A 14,215-nucleotide genomic window follows, 5' to 3' on the forward strand; every position below is an offset into this window, starting at 1 on the left:
GAAGAAAATATTGTCCATTATGCGAAAAGCAAAGGCCATGAGGTCAGCAGTCTATGTTTTGGCTCCAAGAACGAGCTGAGCCCACGGATTTTGTGCTCTCGAGCTACAATAGATTGCACGATGAAACAATCGATGATGTACTGACTAACTAACCCCTTCCGCTCGTAAAACTCGAAATATATTTAAAAAAAAATTAGTCGAGAATTTTATGTGGAAACAACCCAATATAGCTCATTTTAAAAAGTGATTATGAACGAATAAAGGTAACACAAACATTTCTCAAATGACAATATATTAACTGGTTAATTAACATTTACACGCGTTTGTTTGCATCCAGACTCAATTAAAATAATTCATAAAACATTTTTTTCCAGGAGAAGCGTAAGATTTCATTTGAGCATTTCTTGCGTTAGTAGCATTGGCGTCAAGTTCAAATTCAAAGAAGTAAGGTCAAGTAAGACTGTGGGTATTAAAATCAGTGTTTATTCAGTTCCAGGCTGCATCATTCACACACAGTGTCAAATTTTTGGCAGACGAATTTCAATGTATTTCTTAAACGTTGGTTCCTGATCTGTAATAAAGGAATTTCGTTTATGTTTGCTACTGCCAGCTTCCCTCCGCATATACCTCAGCGTATCAAGAGAAATCGGTGGAAGTTCGAGAACGCTTCTGCTCTGGTGACTTTGTTCGTGTTCAGACATATTGTCAACCTGTTCACTGCTATTGTTCATCATAACTTGGACCAAAGCTGGTGCTACGAGTCTCCTTGGAGTGACCTCCAGTCCTGGAAACTCGACAGTCTGTTTTTCAACGATAGCATTTCGTTGCTCCGCCAAACAGCATTCGGCGCAGGGACCTATAACATCGCAGTATTCTCGTCCGAATGCACACTTAGAATGGCGATCAGTGAACTTTGAGAGTGCACGGAAGTTCATTTGATTGGAGATCAGACCACCACATGTGATGCATTTCGTCTGCTGCGACGGGATGGGAGACTTTTTGAAATCTCTTCTGGTATTCAAAGGTCCGGTCTCAGTCGACTTAAGCTTATGTTTATGCCAATATTGAATCCCACCCGATAATTTATCAGAGTACGTTTGAAATCGAAGTCTTTCACTTGCTTTCACTTGAGACGAAGTTGGCATCCATTCATTGCCTTTCCCCGAGTCGACCAACTTTGGAAGAGTTGAAAGTTGAAAGCATTCTCTGTAAGGCATATTTTCAGCTTGGTTTTGACATCAGCAGTTCATTACTTCCCATTATTGGATTGTTTGACTTCATAAATTACGAATGTGCCAAGGCAACGTTTGGCCACGTTTTCTGAGACGCGTCCCCACGATCTGTAGAGTGAGTTAGATCTGATCAAGAGTTCACCTGGAAGGTGTCTCTATCATGACATATGGCTTGTCTTGCTTCTCGTTGTTCTTGTTTACGAACTGCGAGAACGGCTCTCCTAAGTTACCGACTAATTAAAATGCATTTCTGAAGCCCTAATGCGATATTTGCAATCAATCTAATATGTCAATTGACTAAAAGGTCACGCTTGACAGGCACCGGATTAAAATGCTGCGCATTTCTTTGTCCGGTACAACAATACTGTTTTCAAGACAACGTGATGGGTAATATAAGACACAGGTAGCCCAAGCTCGATATATGAGTACAATAAAGATGACCTTTGCATTGTTTCGTAATTCGATCGATTTGCATATTTATAAGGATTTGTATGGGGAAATAAATATGACCGAAAAGAACGAAAAATAACCGTTGAATTACAATAAAAATCACTCACCTTAGCTCATTTGCTGTTCCCCTTGTGTGCTGTGTGGTTTTTTAGCCGATTTAGCGCGATTCCAGTGAGTTATAGTTCCATTGCCTTCCTCTCTATATACCTATAGCTTGGGCTACCTGTGATATAAAGCAGCGTACGAACTATTGAATTCCGATGATAACAAGCCAACCTTACCCCTACCCCTTAAAATAAGCCCATGGGTTAATCTAAATTTGTAATGATGTAATATCTTCCAGTTTTTCGCTCCCAATTATGTAGAACTTGTGCCACAAAATAAAAATGCAGAGGACCATTCGACTTTTTGATGAAGATCTTGTTTTGCCTTTTAATATGGGACCTTTGTTGCTCATCACTTTACCTTCATATCGTTTTAAATTAAACAGCTTTACAACGCGGTATTTTGTACACCTAAAACTTTTCAGGAGCAAATCTGCTCCAACTAGCCCAACCATTTTTGAAACACATAATTCCTTCCAACAATATACCAAGCAAAATAGACTTTTGAAGAAAAATATACATATACCCAGGACTTTCGCCGGAATTTTACGGTAGTGGAAAATCACCGTGGTGACTGCTTTAGTAATCAGGTAATATTCTTCTTCCCCTCTGTCCGTTGTCTTAAAAAATATGAGGATTTTGTCATTTTACATCCTTCAGGCAAAAAACCCATTTATATAAAAATCCCTTGGTAGTTAAGGGACGTCTTACAAATTAAAGATTTTGTATTGCCAGTGTTAGGGGTGTTATGGACTGGAAATGACTCATTCTTTCTCATGATGAAGTTAGATCATCACCTTTTCAATTTCCCTAAAAGGGAAATAAGGCCCTTTTTGTCGCAATAAGAGAGGGGATAAGTATTTGGTGCTTGGAAGGATTCATTCAGCTTGCACCAAATAAAAAATCGCTTTTTTGTTTCTCAGTTTGGGTAAGGAAATAAAATAAAATTGGTTTGCAATTCCCAGTTGCAGTACAGTCAACTCTCGTTATAGCAGACACGCTCGGGGCGTCGTTTATTGTCCGTTATAGCGAGAGTCCGTAATAGCGGGAGTCATTTCCAGTCAAACCTCTTTCGCCGGGGATCTGGATTTTGTCCGTAATAGCGAGTGTCCGCAATAGCGGTGTGTCCGCAAGGCGAGAGTGGACTGTACCATGTTTCACAGCTGAAAATGCGTCTGAATGTTTTCTTCGACTTGTCTGTTGCTGCCCTAGCCCACCCCACTGTGTACGCATTGGTGCTTACTCTTCCCCTGTAAGCGTGTCTTGCTTCTCGTTGTTCTCGTTCCAAGTCAAGCGTGAGGCGGGTTTGTAAGTTGTAACATGTAATCACACACGTATCCATTTGCCTCACGCGATCTCAGAGACGACCAAAAGATTCAACATATTACCGTCTGGGAATGCGGCGTCAAAATATTAGCCTTGAAATCGAATACCAAAAGACATCAGATCTCCTTCTTCTCTTCGATTCTGTGCGTATACAATGTTAGGGCTGATTGACTAACAAACTAAACAGCTGTACTGAGTCTCCGACGTTAAATGGCGTTTCAAATGGTGTAGCGGAAGTCGGATTTGAACTCTTCTCGCGTTGCCTTCCATCGCCTTTTTTAAGTATGGCAAACCAGCAAGATTTAGACAAATGGAGACTAAAGTTGACAGATGGTAAGGAAAATCACAAGCGTAAACGAGCAGCAAACAATGGAAACTACAGCCAAAGTGAGTTATCTAAGTTACAGGATCGCGATCTAACTGGATCCCGTTATATGAACAGTAAAAAAGAGAGATTCTTGCCGTCTATTCACAATAAAGGTAAAGAAGAATCTGATAAATCAGCTTCTCATTTTGGACCTGAGATTAAAGGTGGAAACAAGAGACGCTTCAACAAGAAATCTTCGTCACAAACAACTCAAGCACGAGAAGTAATGCCGAGAGGCTTTGTACAGTTTTGGATGCAATATAAACCTTCTCTCGCAATTCAATCGTCGACAATTTGCCAAGACGTCGACATGTTGTCGATTGAGGTCATACGGCAACACAATGAACCTTGCGTGGTTCTTCCTTCTTTACGAAACGAAAACAAGTAATTGTTTTAACAAGCTCGTTAGTGTGTAGATCGGTCTCCCTTCGTTGCGTTTGCGGAACCGCTTAAATCTCTAGGTTATAAACAAGTTATTTTCCCTAACAACATCGATACACTGCCCGGCTGTCAAAAGATCAGAGGACGGCATTGCTTCGAGGTGCAATCAAAACTCCGAGTTGACATTAAAATAAGGTATAACAAAAAGAAGTTATATTCAAAATTACGACTGAAATGCTGAAAAGGATTAATTAAAGAAAAATTCAGTAATTGATGTTAATCAGCTTTATTTGACATTCTTTGCGTGGGTTAGCGTGGAGAGCGCGCGTGGTAATCGCGAAAGGTGCGAAATACGTGACACGAGCTTTGAGTTCCGCGCGGCGTTATTTCGCTTCAGTACTCTTCTTTCTGAAAGATGTTTTAAATTGTTTTAGGAACTGTACAAAAAGGCTGACTTTTGATCCTTTTCCTTGAAAGTGATGGTTGAAAGGTTGAAAAGAAACTGAAGGAAACAACTGACATTTTAGACTATGTGAAAAGGCTTCTTTTTGGTCGAATTCGCCTTCAAATCTTGGTTGCGATTCCCTTATCCTTTAAGAGTAAAGGAGATGAACGCCGATTACATATTTTCCAGCAGAAACATGCAAAAATGTTAGAAGGAAAAATCTGGATCACAAGGCTTATTGGTCGATGAAAGTTAATAATGTGGAGTCGGCAGGAAATAGGAAAGTAAGACCCCCAAAGTAAAAATTTACATTGCCCTCGAAGATAGAAAAAAAGTAACGAAAAGGCAGAAGGCAAAAAGATCTCTATCAAAAACTGTCGAGAAAGCCGGAGAGAACATATACAGTCCGCATTTAACTAGTGGATAGATATTAAAGCTCCAGGCAGCCAAGGACAAATGCTGAGGAGAAGAGGAACTAAAAGGAACAATAATAGAGTAGGAGGATAATTTATTTACATGAAACAGTGATAAGAACTGAATACAAATAGAATAATTTTTAATTAATTCTTTCAGCTATTTATAACTCAATACCAACAAGCTTTCTGTTGGTTAACTTGTGGTGTTGTTTATTTAAAACTGCATAATAAAGGGCAAGTTCTTTATTAGTTCTTGAGGGGTATATTTTTGGATACCCTTTAATTTTTTTGACCTAATTGGGTTCTAATTGTTCAATTAATTTATTCCTTGGCATTCAAAGAATGATTTTCAATTCGAGCGAGTGCTCTATTAAATTCCGAAATGTAGTATTTATATAGGCATTAGGATTTAATTGAAATATCCACCGTCGTAAATCTAACTGGCATCTGCATTGCGTGTTAAAATGTTTCCTCTGGCCCAAGCAAACTCCTTTTCTACATTTTCAAGGCGTTTCCAAAGCTCCTTGATGTCTTCATGCAATGATGCAATCTTTTGATCATTTGTATTACAGCAAAGTGTGAAACTTGCATCGGTATCATCAAAGTCGTTGTAGTCATTTTCTAACAAATCAATATCATTTGTCTTTGAGCTTACCGCCGTTTGATAGTTTACTTCTAAATCATTAGCCAGCTCGGATGCATTTTCATGTATTGTGTATAGCTCTGGATAAAAACCCATGACCCTGTGCCTCCTGACTCCTGATTTCACTCCCCTATGCTTGTAAGCGAAACAATCTGCCAATCGCTTAAGCATTGCGTTTCTGTTGTTTCGTTTCGGCGAGTTATTTTCGCTTGGCAAACCGTTGTTTGGCTCAACACCAATCACGACATCCCTTCTCTCATCTTGTTGGTCAAAATTTGGTTTCTCGGAACTACTACCACGCTTTTCATCACTCTCTCCGTGTGCGCGATTAGAGGTCACTCCGCTTTGTCGAGATTTCTTTGCCACAGGGGACAGGGGTAGCATAGCTCGAGCATAATGTTTCCATGGTGCTTCACCCGTTAGATTTTTCTCATTCTCGAATAACTGTACGCTACCTTTGTCACGTGACAGCGCTAATGTAGACATATCCACACTTAGGCCTTTAGTTAACGGCATAACTCACAGTATGGTCCTTGTGTTGAGTGGAGTGTCTAAAGTATTTTACAATGTGTAGCCTTTGTTCCTCAGTACAGTTGAATTACGCCGGTGTAGATGATCACTGGAACAACCAATTTCTCTTATCACTCGTTTCGTTCAAACTCACACACTGATCGAGCAATGTTATTAAAGCTTTATCGATGATAGGAGAGTCCAATATCCATGTAACAGTATTTTAAACTACTACTTGTTCTTGGTTCAAAAGGAATGAGACCAGTCTTAGTAAAGTCGAACCAAACACGGAGTGGACCAGCTTTACAAAACAATTCAATTACAGGCAGCTGTCATCGGGAAAGGCAATCCTTCTTATAGTAACATTTCCACCACTATATTTTTAAGTTGGTATCTGAAGACGGCTGAGGAGAGATTATCCGTAATTACCAGAAGCGAATTTTCAAACCCTGTGAACTAGGCAAACTCTCTTAGGCCTTCAAGAACGAGTATAGACTAACCACTTGACTATTGTTCGATGATGTTTACGACAGTTAAGTCATCCTTCATTGCTTCATTGTCATCTACCCGTTGCTCTCGATTCAACCTTTGAGGGTGTCGTAAAGTACTTAACTTTGCATTAATCCCGCACCTTTCAGAAAGACCCTGTTCCTGAGCACGAAACCGGACACGAAGCTCGTAAACTTTGTTTTTCTCTTTGATCAGACAAGTGTAATTCGCCCATAAAACTAATGGCGTATGTTCCTGGCAATGTTAACATCGCGTAAATTACTTATGCTTTGTTTGCAGGCCAGTGTTCGTGGTATTGACACGGTTGCTCAATCGTAATTCGTCATTTGACAATCACCTGTTGTTAATCTGCTCTTTTGTTTTCTCGATGACGCCAAACCGGTTGCTATTGAATGATGATAATGGTAAAAGCCCTCGTAAAAGCAGGGCTTATTCAAAGTAAGAGAAAGATCTCAAAAGACAGTGATTTCAAAGGATCCTTTTCATTGGAGCTGCTGTCTCTTTCTCGTTAACCTTTTCGTGGTCAGTGCCAGGTTTGTGATAACCTGCGATCAGGCGCTTTTTTCTTGTAAAGACGTATTTAAAAATTTCGGTGAGCTGTTAGACGTTGTATTTCATTCTCCAAAATAACTTGATTGCGTTCCCTTATATATTTTAATTATGGACAAGAAATTAGCCACTAATGACCTCTGACGACGCACTTTCCTGCTTCGTTCTGACGAAGCTAGATAAAAGGCACTGATTGAAGAGCTACATAGAAGGAAAGAAACCCCCTTTAATATATTCTTCTTATTATTAACAAAGGAAGAATGAAAAGGGAAGCTGTCACTTTTTTCTAATCCCTGGGCAAAATTTATAAAACCTCTGTGGAACCTCTACTCATCGCCCGTTATAAACACGACTATTGTTTTCTTTGGCCAAGGACATTGTTGTGACCTGTTAGCTATTGTTTTGAAAACAAACGACGTGACTTGTTTCGAGGTGGTGCGGAAACTATTGTTGGTTATCTTGCTGACTCGTCCCCAGTCGTCTTTTGAGTTCGTCTTGAGTCCACTGTTGAGTCTTGGAAGCTGACTTACAATTTTCGCATAAGAGACGACTTGGGACTAGTCAGGGTTATCTTGTGCCTGTGGTTTAGGTATTGCAATCGCTGGGGTCCTAGGGTGTCGGAACTTGGCTAAGCCGCATTTCATTAGCATTTTTGGGTGTTTAGGACCAGCAATATTTTTATCTCAAAAGGTACATAGACGTTAAAACAACTTTGCCGAAACGTTTGTTTGATTTGCTGAATGACTCGATGAACTTGTAAATGTTTTAATACAAACTTTTAGAGTTAGGTTCTGGCATCGGTAATAGCGCTCGTAAAACTCTTCTGTGTACTATCGTTGTGGTATATTTTTTATCAGTGGAGGTTTTGTAGAGCTCTTTGTGGAGCGTGCTGATCGCGCGAGTCACGCGTGACGAAAGAGACGCCTCTTCCTTCGTGCGTGACACACGCGCTTCGCGGTTGCCTAACGCTTTCTACAAAAGTTAAACCACCACAAAACCTCTTGTTCTACAGGATAAGTATTACTACGGAGAAGGTACTTTAATCTAGCCTGCGTAGCAGGCGCCTGTGTAGTTTTTGAGCGCGTGTTTGGGAAACGCAAAAGGCGCGAGACGGCCACGCGAGGGAAATAAGGTCAAACAATTCGAAATACGCGCCCAAAACTACAAAGGCGCCTGTTATGCAGGCTAACTTTAATCTAACAGTTTCCAAGAAAGTTCTTTTCATTGTTGCTTTTTTTGTTATTTTATTACCATGGGCTTCTGGTTGTGAATATTGTATTCAGCCTCTGGGTGAAGTCAAATGGTTAAATTACTTTTATCAGCGTTTTTCAGCCGTTCTATATTTCTACACTAGATAATGAATGATGTACCGTATTTGAGGCTGCCACGTTTCCAGACGTCGCCCTCTTATTGGGAAGAAAATGCGTTCCTTGCGCTACGCGCTCATCGCTCGCGCTTCGCACAAGGTGTCCTTTGTCCCCAGCATAGCAAAAGTGCGCAGCGCCTGAGAAGGATGTATTCGCAAAATTATTAATGTACATCTTGTAAGTTGTCTACACTTCCAAAGTTCTTTTGTACTGTAAACCAGGAGCCCATATTGGTCAGAGGGCTATGGATTTGGCGTAGACGCACGTCTCATTGTCCGCATTTCAAAAGCCGAAAATTTCCTCGATTTTTTCCCCTTCTTTCCACACGTAACGATCCAAAGAAAGGCTCTTTTGCAGTTGTTCAAACGCCACGAATAAATGAACGGGTTCATTGAACTGTTAGCTAAAATAAGCAGAAACTGAACGTCACGTGACCATAACACAAGGTCACAGTTACATGTGTTACACAAGTTGATGATGTATATGAGGGCGCACGCGGGCAGATAACATGATATAAATAACACTAACATTATCAGTAAGGTTTTCGTAATCTTCTGCTCCCAACGCATTTTGAGTTTCTTGAGACGACTGTCGTCTGTGCTATCATGTAAACTGTCCCATTCCTTGACTTGACGACGAAATATCTTGTAAATCCGTATGTAGGCAAACAACAAAACTAGAAAAGTCAACACGACGGCAGTGTTGGCAAATAGAAACGCGTAGTGAAAGAAACCCACGTAGAGATACGCGAAAGGGAAGCTTAATGAAAGCGTCCATACAATAACACACGCGATAACAGCCCGCATATGACTCAGTGTTGCCCTGTATCGGAATGGTGATGTTATGGCGATGTAGCGATCAACTGTTAGCGCGGCTAGACTCAGAACCGAAGCCGTACAAGAGATGAAGAACGGCATGTGAACAGCAGTACTCAGCCGCTCATAGTCGATCACGCCAAGAGCGTTCTTTATGTGGTAATAAGCCGAGACAGGTTCTGTGACAAGGCCCACTAACAAATCTGCCATTGCAAGATTTGCCACTAAGTACATGAAAGGAGAACGCAGGTCTTTGTTTGGATCAATGAAAACTGCCATAACCACGATAAGATTTCCCGGCACAGTCACTAGACAAAGAAGCGCTGAAACTCCGCCTGTTATGAATGGAAGAACCACTGGTGTGGTTGAATTGAGACATGGCGTTTCAGAGAATAAAAATGTGTCGTCCATCTTTTTCAGGCTGTTGTTGTTGGTCACTCCTTACAAACAATAGTTTTACAAAGAATGAATATGTACTTGGCCTGTCTCCAACTGCTCTATTTTGGCAGCTAAGAGTAAAGTACAAGTTTCCGTTCACGTAAAGTGGTCACTTTATCCTGTTTGGTTGGAAGTAAGCATAATTCCCGTCTGCGGCGAATGAGTATTTCGTCTAATTTGGATTGAAATAATCAACAGAGTTTCCGTCCACGCAAAACGTTTATTTTATCCTGCAGTTAGGGGCAAAGCAGACGGACATTGACCTCTGACAGTCATGTACGTGACAGATAACCACAATAGCCTGGGACAATAGATATTACCTTGGCAACTGATAGTTACCTTGTCAAAGCCTAGGAAAGCAGACAGATTATCGCGCCACCGACACAAAAGGAGAAAACCCGGTTTCGTTGGCGGCAGGTTAATTTTGTCATGATGGACAGTGAACGTGCAGGAGTCAGGCAGAAGTAGAGAGTACGCAGGCTAGGGCATATCTGGGGCATGAGTGATATGAAGCGCATGTTAGAGAAGAGGGCCTCAGAGGGGCGTGCGTGAAGTAGGGAGACGCACCCCTACCGGTACCCCAACAAATGACACAAATCGCGTCCTGTGTTACCCCTGTGCCTACAATACTTACAATGCAGGCTACGATACACTTTAACCTCAATGTAACGAAGAGCCAAGGGATTAGCTGGGATTGGGCTTAACGGGGTTGTGTTCCACAGATTTTACTATTACTCTAACCTGCGATCAGGCGTTATTTTTCTCGCGGCGGAGGGGTCAACGGAAAAATGAACGCCTGATACAATTACTTGTCGAGTCGTCTGTAAAAAGTCCAGAATCTGGACTTTTCTCTGATTGGTCAGAAAACAAAAGGCAACATTAAAACTCTATCCTGATTGGCTAATTGAGTTCAAATCTAATTTCCGGTCCAAAAATATCACGCGTAGATGATTGTTATCATGGCGGGTGTTGAGCGGAATGAAGTAGAGAGCGAGTTCTTCTAGCTTTTAGAAAATATCTCAAGAGTTTTGTTCACAAAACATTTAAAGACGAACAAAGGGAGTGTATTCGACGAATAGTTTGTAAAAGAAAAGATGTATTGGCGGTGCTTCCGACGGAATTCGGCAAGAGCGTGATCTATCACCAATGGTGTCGAAGATTATTACATCACACCACCAAAGACGACGCCAGACGATCGTGCCAGTGACGAAAACTACAACCTTGAAATGTCTAATTTGAGCCTTACACAAAATCAGCCTTTGCAGAAAACAAATTTTAAAAACCATCCGATCAGCTCGTTCAAAAGGGTCATTCAAACACACGTTTGTGAGAGTAAAAATATAATTTGAAGGCGCTAATCACGCTTATCTGATGGCATCGCCGACATTCTCGACGACGTGGACAGATAGGGGGCGGCAGACGACTTCACAAGTAATTGTATCAGGCTTTCCTTTTTTCGCCTTCCCTCCGCCGCGAAAAAAAAGAAAGCCTGATCGCAGGTTACTATTACTCGGGCTAAGAAAATCGTTAGTTATACCGAGAACTATATAGAAGATCGTTAAATCGTGGTTCCATTGTTTTAGGTTCTCGTTTTCTAATGGAACACTTTCTTAGACCTACTTAGTCCGTCAAGAGCTGATGAACGCCCAAGACCGGTAGAAGCTAGTGAGAGATAACACGCTCAGACCCGGTTCAGCTTTTCCGTGAGTATCATGGGTACGCGGTTTCCGGTTCCGGTGAAAATGACCACAGTCGAAAATCTCTCTAACCAGTGACATTTGCATTTGACTCATCCGGTTGGTATCATTGATCGTCAATCTATTACGACTGGAGATGAGAGACTTCATCTAGAATAATTAAACCCGGCTCCCGCCTTTCAGTGTAGCAAGGTCAGCAAGGGAGGGTGATTCTTTTCGCTTGCGACAAAAACAAAAACAAGTAAAAAATGCATAATGTGCGGCTTTAGGAAGGGCGAATATCAAGAGCAAGCCAGTCAGATGATGAAAGTGATCACATGACCTTAGTTAGGTGGCGCCGCGTTTAGATAGAATTTGTTCGTTGGAACTAGCAGCATAATTCTTTTTATATCAGGAAAGCACTGTGCATTCGTTCAAACTTGAATGAACCTGAACTTGAATGAAATTTGGTTCGCGGAAAAGCGGGGATTGCGATCGCGTCAGACTGGAACTGAATGAAGGTCCATTTGACTTGTGGGATACATGTTGAAAATGGCGGAATGTTTTGGCGGAGTGGGGGATGCGCCATTTGGTTTCTTTTCGCATCAAAACTTTGTAGAGGCAAGATGAGGGCCACCTTATTGCCGCAGGTAAGAGACTAAGTATTGTGTTATAAAGCTTATTCTCCAGTCTGCTTGAAGAACTTGCACAGCTTGAAATATTGAGCACGTTTTAAATAGTATCTGACTCCGTGACATGGCAACCTAAGGATACGTAATTGCTGCGGTTATTTTGGTTTACTTTTCTGCATATTAGATTGAAGGGATATGCATTATAAGCAACAAATTCAATCAAGTTCTCGAAATGCTTGTAGAAGTTTAGTAAGAATACGTGAAAGCCAGTCAAAGCCGCGCCATGTGCTTCTTGTTGAATTTCACACCTCAGCACATGCAGATGAATGGACCAAACTTTCAGTCACTATTAAATGCAAGTTCTAAGATATTTTACGTTTCAAGTTCTTAAAATGCTTTGAATTTTAGTGTGAAAACTAAATGGATTTCCGGTATAAGTGAAAAAAATATTTACAACTCGAGTTGTCTTAGTTTATGAACAACGAACTAAAATAAAAGGTTCACTGCCGAAATAAAAGAAGGCTAGTGGCAGTTCATTGCGTGTCATAAACTCAAACCAAGGCTCCACCAGAGCACAGTCCATTCTGGTTGCTGCATAGTGCATTCTGGTCAAAAGCACGATGTGTTCTGGTTAAAGGATCCTAGTCAGCCACGCCTCTATTATTGTTTATATTCGGGCAACTGCGGGGAGCCTCGTTTTAGATTACATGTGACGCGCTTACAAAGTCAACAGACTGCAACGAAATTTGACAACGCGCGGAAGTTTTCACTCAAATGAAGAGTACGTGTATTATAGAGTATTTGTGTTTCTTTTTCATTTGTAAGATTTGTTCTACAAGATTACGTGGAGTCGAAAGGGAAACTGGCTATACTTTGGCCCTTTGATGCCAAGGCTATCTTGCTTTTGATTTCAGAGGTCGAACGTTGATTGTCGCGATAAAATTCTCTTTGTTCGGTGGTTTCGACCAACCGGGCTTTGGAACACGAGATGACATCGGGCATCCTACTTACAAACGAATATTTTAACGGCAAATTAAAAGAAACCAATAAAATTAACGCTCGTAATGAAGCACAGATAATTACTTAAGACTTTAATGGTAGATTAAGATATGAATATACTGTGTACACGAGGATGCGCTTGGATTGTCTGCCACAATTGAAAACACTTGAAATTAGATGGCATTTAAAATGCAGATTAGCCTCTTGGTACGCGCAAAGCATCATGGTTGACTAGCATCCTTTAAAAGCCAGCAAATAATAACTGCTGCTTACTTGCATTGCTTGCACAACAGCCATTGATTTTTCATTGCTGCAAGCTCATTGGTTACAAGTCATTTTTCAAAAATTAAACTCCATAGTTGAGTTTTGACCGCTGGGAAGCAAACTTGGTGTGGAATTAAAATCAGGCAAATCAAAACAAACAAGTGAATAATATGATAGCACTTCTCGCTTGCCAGCTTGGTTACATGCCTGAAATTTCATCCGACCAAATGGTGCACTGATAATTAACATTTTGCAAACTAGACTGCCTGGTGTGTTTTATTTTTTATTTCAAATAATTTATTTAACAGTAAACACAGTGTGTGAAAAAACAATGTACTAATAGTAGTAGTAATAATAATAATAATAATAGCTAAAAATAATAAAATAATTATGACATAAATCCACATTCAAAAATGCAATTTTTACTTTACCATGGCATTCCCAAGTGTGTTTGAATATTCTTGGAAAGTCCTCGGATGCGTTGTAAGTTCTGAAGATAGTCTTGTCTTTGCTTTCCCTTATCACTTGTTAGTTTGTGGGACACCTACCTAAAAAAATCACAGAGTAAAAAACTAAGAATAATGTAAGATTATGTTACATCATTTTAAAAACTATACAATATCAACTTTTTGGCAAGGTTTTCAATAATAGTAATTGGTCAACATAAGTATTTCCTTAAGTGGGATCCATTCATTTCAACACTGTTATCTGAAAGAACAAATGAAACACCCTTGTGTGTGCTTGGAAATGCTATTGACCAGGAGTTCTGGTGGTCACAACATGAGCAATATCAGACTTGTAGACTTACTGCAGTGAGGTTGGTATCAAAACAAGGTCAGTGTCAGCCTTGCTACCATTCATTTGCCAGTACTCTGAACAGACATGGTTAAATTAGCCTCTACCTTTGTCATATTACAACATGGTGAACAGCAAATATCTCTTTAATGACATTTGTTGGATTTAGGTTACTTTGACCAACACAAACATACACTATCACATGGAGATAAAAAATAGTGGTATTGACTTTTATAAATAAATTGTTTCGTGTGAAAATATGTATGAGTTTATCCACTATCTTCTGGGCTGGCCCA

General features: G+C 40.4%; 2 protein-coding genes across 2 annotated transcripts; both read right to left on the reverse strand.

The window, feature by feature from the left end:
* Positions 1 to 275: 275 nt before the first annotated feature.
* Positions 276 to 1,522, reverse strand: LOC144644099 (uncharacterized). Its single transcript, XM_078503517.1, has one exon. It carries the CDS (start codon positions 1,215 to 1,217, stop codon positions 519 to 521), a length of 699 nt encoding a protein of 232 aa, XP_078359643.1. The 5' UTR covers positions 1,218 to 1,522; the 3' UTR covers positions 276 to 518.
* A 5,794-nt stretch (positions 1,523 to 7,316) lies between these two features.
* LOC144644115 (adenosine receptor A1-like) lies at positions 7,317 to 9,753 on the reverse strand. Its single transcript, XM_078503534.1, has one exon. It carries the CDS (start codon positions 9,524 to 9,526, stop codon positions 8,543 to 8,545), a length of 984 nt encoding a protein of 327 aa, XP_078359660.1. The 5' UTR covers positions 9,527 to 9,753; the 3' UTR covers positions 7,317 to 8,542.
* Between the last annotated feature and the right edge of the window lie 4,462 nt (positions 9,754 to 14,215).

Source organism: Oculina patagonica, chromosome 2 (assembly GCF_052425735.1).
Source record: "Oculina patagonica isolate OP01 chromosome 2, crgOcupat, whole genome shotgun sequence".
Lineage (NCBI taxonomy): Eukaryota > Metazoa > Cnidaria > Anthozoa > Scleractinia > Oculinidae > Oculina > Oculina patagonica.

Coding starts and splice junctions, on each gene's coding strand:
- LOC144644099 (XM_078503517.1), bottom strand. CDS start 1,217: ATGCCTTACAGAGAATGCTTTCAACTTTCAACTCTTCCAAAGTTGGTC.
- LOC144644115 (XM_078503534.1), bottom strand. CDS start 9,526: ATGGACGACACATTTTTATTCTCTGAAACGCCATGTCTCAATTCAACC.